We start from the raw sequence: 10,882 nt of genomic DNA, 5'->3' as shown, positions 1-10,882 counted from the left end.
AAATTGTACAAAGAACTCCTTATAGTCTTGCTGATTCTTTGAAAGAATTTGTTCCTTTTCATCTCTCTATACTGAGTACATGCATAAATATTCCGGGTTTGCATGTGTGAAGGAGAGGGGGAAAAAAGTGTTTAACAGAACTGTTAAACTGTACACTGGCCACCAGGACACCTGGGTTTTACCCATGATATGGTAACAGAACGGCTCCCTAACCTTTCTTCAGATTTTGCACCACTCCGTTTCCATAAGCATTTGTTTAAGGTCTCGGAAGAGCCAGGCAGAGTCCCAACGGCACCTCCGAGGAATCTGAGGAAACTGATGGCTGGGCGACTTTAAAGTCTCAACTACACCACCTTTAAAATGCGTCTGATACAGACTGCATACCTGTCAGGACCTGACGTGAGGATGAGATAATGTTTGTAAACTGTAAACTATATAAATGTGTGCTATTACGGGACGCGGGGAAAGAAGCGAGGAAGTGAAAGAACTTAAAGCAGGGACAAGGGCTGGGAAAGGGAGAGAGAAAAGCGGGGGAGGGGGACAAAAGAGTGACAATCCCACGCCATACTTCTCAGTACAACTTCTGAGAATTCCAGCCCCGGAGAGCGGCCGGGACGCCCAAGGTCCTCGGCTGGAGGCCGCGCCTAGGGCGGGTCGCTCGGCAGGTGGGGCCGGGTGGGCCGGGGGCGGGTCATCGCAGCCCTCAGTTGAGTATCGGTTTTCCTGTTCCGGGCTTTCGGTCCAGAGGAGACGGGACAGCCTCCGCTCCCCTGATCCTACCGCGGGCTGCGCAGGGCGGGCTGGGCCTTCCGTGGGACTGAGACGGGGATGGGGGGCGGCGGGATGTGTCACCCAAATACCAGCGGGTGAGTCGCCGGCCGAACCAGCCGGGCAGGTCCGGTGGAGTATAAGAGCGGGAGGGGGCGGCGGGCGGCAGACGCCTGGAGACCTTCTCAGAGGGCGGAACCGGAGCCCAGCGCAGTCCCCAGCCCTCGCCAGCCCGCGCCCCGTCCGCGCTCCTCCGCCCCACCATGGCCCGAGGTCCGGGCCTCGCGCTGCCGTGGCCGTCGCTGCTGCCGCCGCTCCTGCTGCTGGCGGCGGTGATCGGCCACGCGGCCGCGCAGGACAACTGCACGTGCCCCACCAACAAGATGACCGTGTGCGAACGGAGCGGCCCGGACGGCCGCTGCCAGTGCCGCGTGCTCGGCTCGGGCCTGGAGGTCAACTGCTCCACGCTCACGTCCAAGTGCCTGCTGCTCAAGGCGCGCATGAGCGCCCCGAAGAGCGGCCGCGCGCTGGTGCAGCCGAGCGAGCACGCGCTCGTGGACAACGACGGCCTGTACAACCCGGACTGCGACCAGCAGGGCCGCTTCAAGGCGCGCCAGTGCAACCAGACGTCCGTGTGCTGGTGCGTGAACTCGGTGGGCGTGCGCCGCACGGACAAGGGCGACCTGAGCCTGCGCTGCGACGAGCTGGTGCGCACGCACCACATCCTCATCGAACTGCGCCGCCGCACGGACGGCCGCGCCTTCAACCACTCGGACCTGGATGCCGAGCTGCGGCGGCTTTTCTGGGAGCGTTACCTGCTGCACCCCAAGTTCGTGGCGGCCGTGCACTACGAGCACCCCACCATCCAGATCGAGCTGCTGCAGAACACGTCGCAGAAGGTCGCCGGCGAGGTGGACATCGCCGACGCCGCCTACTACTTCGAGAGGGACGTCAAGGGCGACTCGCTGTTCCCCGGCCACCGCGGCCTCGACGTGCGCGTGCGCGGAGAGCCCCTGCTGCTGGAGCGGACGCTCATCTACTACCTGGATGAGAAGTCCCCCCAGTTCTCCATGAAGCGCCTCACCAGCGGCCTCATCGCCGTCATCGTGGTGGTCGTGGTGGCTCTGGTCGCCGGCGTGGCCGTCCTGGTGATCACCAACCGGAGGAAGTCGGGGAAGTACAAGAAGGTGGAGATCAAGGAACTGGGGGAGATGAGAAAGGAACCGAGCTTGTAGGTACCGACGGGGTGGGGTGGGGTGGGGTATCGGATTTCAGCAAGGTCCCAGACGCAAGTGAGTCACGCTCCTTGATTCTTGGTCCCAAGGAGGCCTTTCTCCCCCCAAATTCCTGCCGCCCCCCGCCGCCACCAAATTTAATAGATCCTGTTCTCGGGGTCACTTCTTTCTGACTTTTGTCCCGAAGGAAGCATTTCTAAAATTCCTCCCCTTTCGGTCCAACCAGAACCCTGACTCGAAGAGTTAAGGGAAGTTTGGCATAAGGTTATGTATAAGGATCAAGTGTTTGTATGACAACTCAGCATCGTTTACGTGTGACTCAAAATCAATGCTGAAGGCTAAATGCGTTTAGATGGGAAACAGCGCTTTTACTGTCTTGGGTTTAAGTTATTTGATTAGCTCCACTTGTATTGTGGCTTTCCTGATGAGGAGTTCGCTACTTGGGCCCGTGTAGTATCCTCATTTACCATCGTTTGTACTGATATTACCGACCACACATGTTTGTCATCGGGAAAGAAGCCTGTTTCAGCTGCCTGAACACGTTTTAGATGTCTTTGTTTGCCGGCAGACTTCGGCCCAGAAACTCAGCATCTGTTCTTCAACTTGCCCTTATTACAGCTGATACTAGTAATGTTTCTTTTGTAAAATGTTTGTATATAGGTTGTCTTTGATAATGCTGTTGTGATTTTTAAAATAAAAAGAAAAAGAATGTAATAAAATATGAAAAAGGAACAAACCAAAAGATGGAGTTTGTGAAAACTTGCTCCAGGTTTATATCACTTTGGTCTCCTCTAATTTCCCACTACTCAGATTTCTTATTTCAAATTCTAACACGTTTTAGCAGGATGGGTCATTTCCTATAGCCACTCTGGTGTTTCTGAGATCCCTGAACTGGCAAGTGTAAACACAGGTCTTTCTAAATAAGATTGTTTGGAAACCCCCTGCAGGAGGGTGGGTCTGAGGGAGGAAGCTAGAACCAGCTGCTGTTGTTGGGAAAGGGGACCAACCTTAGGTTATCTCTAAATGAGAATTCTCCCCTGGAGAAGGAAAACTCTACCTTTGTTTCAGGAGCTGTATCTCCTTTGAATCCCTGCCATACTTGGAAGTAGCTGTGCTATTCACATTTAGTCCTTGGCAATTGACTTAATCCCAAAGTATTGCGGCTCTGAGTTAAATGACTTTCTTGCATAGTCATAGCAAGTCTGTAGCGGGCTTATGCTCTGGCTGTGTGTGCGTATGCACACCGTCTGTTTTCCTAAGATTCTACTAGTAATGTGCTTTAAAAACTTTTATTTCATTTTAGCTGCAAAAAATCTTGTCTCCTTCACATTTATCTCCTTGTTTGCACTCATTTCTGTGAAGCGGGGTGTGTTAGAAGGTCACTGTGGGGTAGCCTACAGGTAAACAAATTACTGCAATTCCTGGGAAATTGCTGCAACAATGGGCATGCACAAAGGACAGAGTGGTTCGTATATCCAACCCCAAATAGCTAGATCCAGGATATCAGTTTCTTTCCTGGAATCCATCTCACGTTCCTCCTCCCACTTCCACTCTGTGTCTGTGGTCTGTGCCGACCACTCAAGAATGAAGCACCAGTACGAACTGGGGCGAGGGAGCTCTCAGCTGCTGCCTTGGCAGCTTGGGGCCGCGGCTGGTGTGTGCTGGTGGAGTGATACCTTATGATCGCCAGAGTCTCTAAGTCTGTAAGCATTCCTGCTAGGGAGAAATGCCCATCAGGCTCCAAACATCCTCTCAGGCTAAAATGGGGCTTAACAAGGGGAGAAGGCTGATGTGGGTTGGCTTCCCCAAAGTGGAAAAGGCAGCTTAAGTGCCTGAGGTTAGAATGGGAAACTTAACAGAGTGAAACCACTCTCAGGCAACCCCCTACCCCCACCCCCCCAGGTCACTGAAATTCCTTAGCTAAAGGGACCTTGGCAATCACCTCTAACCTAGCCTCTCATCTTACAGATGAAAGGGTTAGTGACTTCTCAAGATTAATGTTTCTGTGGCACAGCTGAAACTAGACAGTCTCTTGATCCCTCGTCCAGTATTCTTTTCACTACATCACACTGCCATTGTTTCAAGAGTCACTTCAGAAAACTATCACTTGGCATTTCTCTGCCAGTCCAGTGGTTAAGACTCCATGCTTCCAGTGCAGGGGTCATGGGTTCGATTCCTGGTCAGGGAACTAAGACGTGGCCAAAAAAAAAAACAAAAAACAAACTATCACTTGACTCCCCAGAAAATAAACAGATTAAGGATTGAGTGGGCAGCTGAACAAAGGAAAAAAGTCCTGAGAAAGCCCATTCCTTCATCAGAATGTCACTTCTGGATAATTTCTAAATTTCTGCATTAATTCTGGACTATGAATCCTTGCACTTTATTGCACTTCATGGTTCTAAAAGCACTTTCACATGTATCACCTCTGAGGCGTTGGTTTACTGGTAATAACCCAAGTGTTGACAAACCTGAGTTCAAATCCTGCTCTACTGGGCAATAAGTCACTTAACTCTCCCCAGTTTCCTCATCTGTTGAAAACTATAAATCTCTATTACAAAAAATTAAATGAAGGTAATTGATGGGAGTGCCTAGAATGATCTGGGCACTTATAGTTCAATATATCTTAAATTTTTTCCTCTCCTATAGATTATATCCATTTCACATGTCAGAAAACTGAGGTCCAAATAGGCTGAGTAACTCATGATCACACATCCTCCATGTGCCAAAGCCAGAGTTTAGAACCTTTGTTTCGGCTTTCTAGCCCAGGTTGCTACCCCAGATACAAGACAGGTTGAGACACATTTCTTATTCACTTCTTCCAAGGAAGAGCCCCTCATGCTCTGTTCTGAAACTCAGGCCTCTGCCAATCACAGGATTATATTATCCAGAACCGGCTATCTGCAGGGGTTTAGTCTCCACCTCCAGATTTCCAGCCCCGCCCCCCAAATTAACATTTACTGTTTTGGGCACAGGCCTGGGGCTGCCCTTGGAAGGAATGAAAAGAGCAGGTGTGACTCACCTAGCATGTCACAGCTTGTCTTCTGAGCCCTGTGGGAGGCTCATCAGATTTACTTGTTTCGGTCACCAGGTCACCAGTCACCCGGGGCTTTCTCCACTCTTGCTATTTCCTTAATTGGAGCAATTGTTTTTTTTTTTTTTTGGCCATACCTTGCAGCTTATGGGATCTTAGTTCCCCGACCAGGGATTGAACCCAAGCCCTCAGCAGTGAGATCACCAAGTCCTAACCACTGGACTGCCAGGGAATTCCTGGAGCAATTCTTTAAATCATGTAATTTCTCCCTGCTTACATAGTTTTGGCTTCACTGTTTTTCAAATAGAATCACAGAATGTCAGAGCTGGAAAGAGGATCATTTAGTCCAAGACTCCATTCTACGGATGAAGAAACTGAGGCCCAGAGAGGAGAATAGATTTACCCAAGTCTGGCAGATAGTGGCAGAGCTACCCTACAACTCCAGTACCCTGCTTTTGTCTTGTCTAATGTCTGTTCCACTTGTCTCTCTAGTTGGTCTCCTGTTTATTTTCACTCGATCATTTCTGTTCTTAAATTGTAGTGGTGATTCTTTAGCTTCTTAATATCACTTAAATGGGAGAGATACTTTGGTTAAGTGTAAAATGTGTGGGCTTTGAAGTTATCGGCTTTTCAGACCTCTGTTTTCTTATTTGTGAAATAGGTGAGTCTTATCTAATATGCTTGGTTTTAAAGATTAGACATAAGAAAAGATTGAGTACGTATTTAGTAAATGATCACCCTTGTTAGAATGACAGCAAGACCCTCAAGACCCAAGGGAAGTAAATAACTAGTCATGGTTGGACTCTCTTCAATGCAATGCAAACAGCAATTCTAGTCCAGTTCCTTAAGGGGACGTCTCTGTCCCTAGGTGTCTGCTATTAGGGGGACGAAAGCAACCTTTGAAGCTACCTGTTTACAAAGGTGAAGCCACGGTCCACCTGGTTTGTATAAAATAGCCGTCAAAACCAAGCAAGATACTCACCTTTGACTCTGATATGAGAAAGAAATAAATGTCTTTGTTTTCAAATTATATCATTGCTGGGTCTCAGTCTTTTATTTTATAATAAGAGTCTTTTTTTAAATTTTAATATAATCTTTTACCAAAACAAGTATTGGTGTCTATATTATTATTCCTGTAACAGACAAAAAAACTAAGACACTGAAAGTTCAATTACTTGCCTATGGTCACACATCTAATAAGTGGCATATCTGGGTTTAGAACCCAGACAAATTGGCCCTTAAATCCAGCTTCTTAACCAATGTGCTATACTGCCTCCTAGACTTTGTAAATTTGTAAGCCAGAGTATATTAGTTTCTGTTACATCAAATTACTACAAATCTAGTGGCTTAAACAATACACACTTAATATCTTACATTTCTCTAGGTCAGAACCCTGACACAGGTCTCACTGGGCTAAAATCAAGATATCTGCACGCTGCATTCCTTTCTGGGGATGCTAGGGCAATTTTGTTTCCTGCTCGTTCAGGTTATTGGCAGAATTCAGTTCCTTTTCAGTTATGGGACCTTTCTCACTGGCTGTAAACTGAGGGCTTTCCCCAGTTTGTAGAGGCAGTCCACATTTCTTAGCTCATGGCTCCCTTTCTTCATCTTCAAAACCAGCAATGGCAAGTAGAGTCTTCACATTGAACTCTCTCCATTGTCCCACCTCTTTCTGGCCCAGCTGGGAAAAGTTCTCACTTGTGAGGACTCAAGTGATTAGGTTGGGTCACTCACATAATCCAGGATAAGATTATCCTCCCTCAAGGTCTCTAACATTAATCATATCTGCAAAGTCCCTTTTGCCATGTAATGTTACATATCCATAAATCCTGGGGATTAAGTTGTGGGCACCTTGACAGGGGAGGGCATTATTCTGTCTACCCCACAGAGAATAGCCCCCCAGATCTCTGCTCTTAACCACTATACTGTACTACTTCTGTAAAATTGCAGGGCAGAGTGCATTTTTGTATTTAATGACAAAAGAGTTCTTTCCCCCATGGCCCTCTGCTCTATCCCTTTTTGAACAAAGCCTTTGCAAGGAAGAAAATGAACTCTTGGGAGAATTATTCCTGTATCCCACACAGGGTCATGCCTAGCACTGAGTAGGCACTCAGGAAATGTGTGTTAAATTGAAACAATACCAATGGCTATCATTTATTGAGCACAGATAATGTGCCAGACATTGTCCTACAAGCTTTACCCTGATTATCTCATCCATTTCACAATAACCCCATGAACGTTAAGGTATGTTCTGTTTTTCCTGTTTTACTGCTGAGGAAACCAAGGCATTAATAAATGACTTGCCAGAAATCACATAGCTGTCAAGGAATACAGCTAGAATTTAGATCCAGGGCTACCCTCCTCGGAGTTTGTGCTTTATTACTATGCTCTACAACACTACAGGGTAAAGAACCATGTTCCGTGCCAAATAGTGATGGTGCAAGTTGGGAAGCTTATTCTTAGGGACCGAGAGGGAATCCCTCTAAGGACCACTTGGGAACTGAACAGATTTCTTCTGCAATCAATAGCGAATCCTGGTAGACGTCTTCCAGTTGTAATTTCTTTCCTGGAACCATTCTCTGTCATTGCTAAATACCATCAGAGGTTTCATTATTGCTTTTTATGATGAATTCTAGGAAGAAATTGTTCAGAGGGTGGGGATGAGTACGGGGGCCTAGGTTCATTCAGTGTTAGGGGATTACACTGAACACAGGAGAGCTGTGTCCCTGGCTCAACAGAAAGCTAGACACCCTCCGTTTCAGTGGAAATTCTCAGCTCCACGCTGTACCAGGAGGCCAAACCAAGAAGGGTAAGGAGGGAGAGAGAAATGTCCCAGAGCGACAGTCTGAACACTCAGCTAACCAACATCCTGTCTCCTTGGAAAGACAGGGACAAGAGTCCCTTGACTAGATCAGTTTAACCCTTTAGAGAACTTATGTCCTCATGGCTCCCACACTGGATGTGACTCAACCTCTTTGCTGGTCCCGCTACTCTCAATTCCCTGGTTCGTTGGTACTGTTGGCGGAAATATTCTGACCACCCAAATATTGGGTTGGCCAAAAAGTTCGTTCTGGTTTTTCCTTAACATCTTAATATTTTCTGTAACATTATCACATGCTATGAAAACACAACTTGATATAGAAGGTGTCGATTCAACTAGGTCAGCAGATGAAGCTTGATGTCTTGGTTCTCTCCTTTTAGCTGTGTGGCCTTGAATCTGGTAGTTTACCTCGCTGGTCCTCACATTTACCTTGTATCATGGATCTAATAATATCCACTCACTCTGGTTCATAGCACTCTTGTCTTCCAATCTCACCTCAGTGGAACTAAGGTAAGTATGACCAAAAGGCCAGTTTGACCAGTACTGGGAATACTTGGAATGAAGAGGTCCTGAATGACTGTGGGTGGTTACCCTGAAGCCATCCCAAACTGGACAACCTATGTCCTTAAGGATGCTGAGATTTTATCATTCACTCATTCCTTCAAATATATTTTGTCTCATTTTTTACCAGATACTGTACTAGTTTGGGGAATATATGATGCATTGAATAGACATGGTCTCTCTGGTGTTTGTTTGTTTGTTTATTGCTTACCTGGCATCCCCACAACCTTCTTAATGAGGAAACACACCCATTGTGTGAGTCTTGGTGACAGGCTAGATGCTCCTGGCTGATGGAATATGGGCATGTGACCTGGCTCAGCCAGCTGAGCTCTCCTGTCTGGGACATTGATCTAGAGGACATGAAGCCGTATGGCCACTTGATAAATTAGTCACAGCAGCGTTAGCTTTGCCAACCATACAACTGCTCCACGGGTGTCAACTGTCCAGTGACAGTAGCACCAGTGGGCCATCCCAATCAGACTGTCCCATTGCTTGCCCTGGGCCATGTTCCTACTGCCCAGCCAACATAATTTCCTGACCCTTTCCTGAATCTTGTTCTCCAGTCTTCCCATTGATTCTGTGAATTTACCCCAAATCCTCCAAAAAATTCCTTTTATGCTTGAGTTTAGCCAGAGTCAGTTTTTGTTGCTTACAACCAACCGTCCAACTGGTAGAGTCCCTGCCTTTGTGGAACTGAAAGGCCAGAGGCAGAGACAGTCATTAAGCACATAATCATAAAGGTAAGGGCACAAGTGAAAAATGAGATAAGTGCTCTGACGACGAAGAGCATATATGGAAGTTCTGACTTCCCCTACTCCATAGGGGGAGTCACATCCTTAAGGAATTGATGCTTGATCTGAGATTCAAGGTATGAATAGATGTTATTTATGAAGGAAGAGAAGCATTTTAGTAAAGGAGAACAGCATGTGCAAAGGTCCTGAAGCAGAGGGAGTGTGGCTTATCTGAGGACCTCAGATTAGGCCAGTATGCTGGAATGTGGATAGCAAGGAGAAGGGTAGTGCTACTTGAGGCTGGAGAAGTGCGCTGAGGACCGACTATGGAAGGCCTTTCTAGCTAATATTTATGCAAATTAGCATAGGGCACACCCTTTGTGCAGACAACCAGAAAAAGGCATACTGTCTAGCTGGACTTAACCCTGTAGTGCAAGCCTTGGCAAACGGGCTGGTGGGAACCTTTCTGTGAAGAAAAAGGTGCTCCTTCCCCCTTACCGACACCACCTTACCCCAACCCCATTCAAGAGTACAGTAAAATCATTGAACATACACACACATACACATACATTTATACAGGGAGTGACATAATCCAATTTTAAAAGATCACTTTGGGGGCTTCCCTGGTGGCGCAGTGGTTAAGAATCTGCCTGCCAATGCAGGGGACACGGGTTCGAGCCCTGGTCTGGGAAGATCCCACATGCCACGGAGCAACTAAGCCCGTGAGCCACAACTACTGAGCCTGCGCGTCTGGAACCTGCGCGTCTGGAGCCTGTGCTCCGCAACAAAAGAGGCCACGATAGTGAGAGGCCCGCGCACCGCAATGAAGAGTGGCCCCCGCTTGCCGCAACTAGAGAAAGCCCTCGCACAGAAACGAAGACCCAACACAGCCGAAAATAAATAAATTAAAAAAAAAAAAAATGAAGACCCAACACAGCCAAAAATAAATAAATAAATAAATAAATAAATAATAAAAATAAAGGAATTCCTAAAAAAAAAAAGATCACTTTGCCTGGAATATGAAGAATAGACTGAAAAAGAGCAAGGAAACAGTAGAAGACCAGAAGAGAATCTCAGGTGAGAGATAAAGGTAGTTTAGACTGAGAGCATGTGTAGAAGATAGTGATGGTGATGGAGAGAACTGAGTGTATTGGAGGGACATCTAAGATTTAAAATCAATAGGACTTGGGGTGGATTCTACATGGGGGTGGTGAGGAAATGGGAGGTGTCAAGAACATTTCCCTGGTTTCTGGCTTTCATGATTGGTTGGTGGTACCATTACACAAGACAGAGAACACAGGAATGAGAATGTGTTTGGTGGGAGCGAAATGATAAGTATGGTTTTGGACATGTTGAGTTCACCCAGGAGTTGGATGTAGATGTCTGGCATATTTTGGGCTGCAGATGGGAATTTGGGAGGCACTGGCATATAGGTTTTGGGAGACACCTGTATGTAGGTAGTACAAAAAGCCATGAACATGGATGTAAGTGTCTAGGGGAAAGTGACAGACTGAAAAGGGGAGAGAGCTAGCTCCAGGCCTCCGATGACTTTAGCACTTCAGGACAGGAAAGAGGAGGATGAGCTGGTAAGGGAACCAAGAAGGGTCAAAACCAGGGATGGAGACAAAAGGACCAGCCCAGTCTGGTGCCAGGAGATAAGACCAAGTCAGAAGGCGGGGCCTACTGAACAGATGGGGAAGGGGAGCATTGGTGGGAGCAAAGGTCCAGATCAAGA

At 47.2% G+C, this 10,882-nt stretch overlaps 1 protein-coding gene across 1 annotated transcript; it reads left to right on the top strand.

Annotated features, from left to right (window-relative positions):
- The first annotated feature begins 916 nt into the window (after positions 1–916).
- Positions 917–2,731, top strand: TACSTD2 (tumor associated calcium signal transducer 2). The gene has a single exon (XM_059898866.1). The coding sequence runs from the start codon at positions 1,032–1,034 to the stop codon at positions 2,001–2,003; it is 972 nt and encodes a 323-aa protein (XP_059754849.1). The 5' UTR covers positions 917–1,031; the 3' UTR covers positions 2,004–2,731.
- Positions 2,732–10,882: the final 8,151 nt, after the last annotated feature.

The sequence above is a fragment of the Balaenoptera ricei genome, chromosome 1 (genome assembly GCF_028023285.1).
Source record: "Balaenoptera ricei isolate mBalRic1 chromosome 1, mBalRic1.hap2, whole genome shotgun sequence".
NCBI lineage: Eukaryota > Metazoa > Chordata > Mammalia > Artiodactyla > Balaenopteridae > Balaenoptera > Balaenoptera ricei.
The sequence above is the reverse complement of the archived record's forward strand: the minus strand, read 5'-3'. Positions and strand labels throughout refer to the sequence as shown.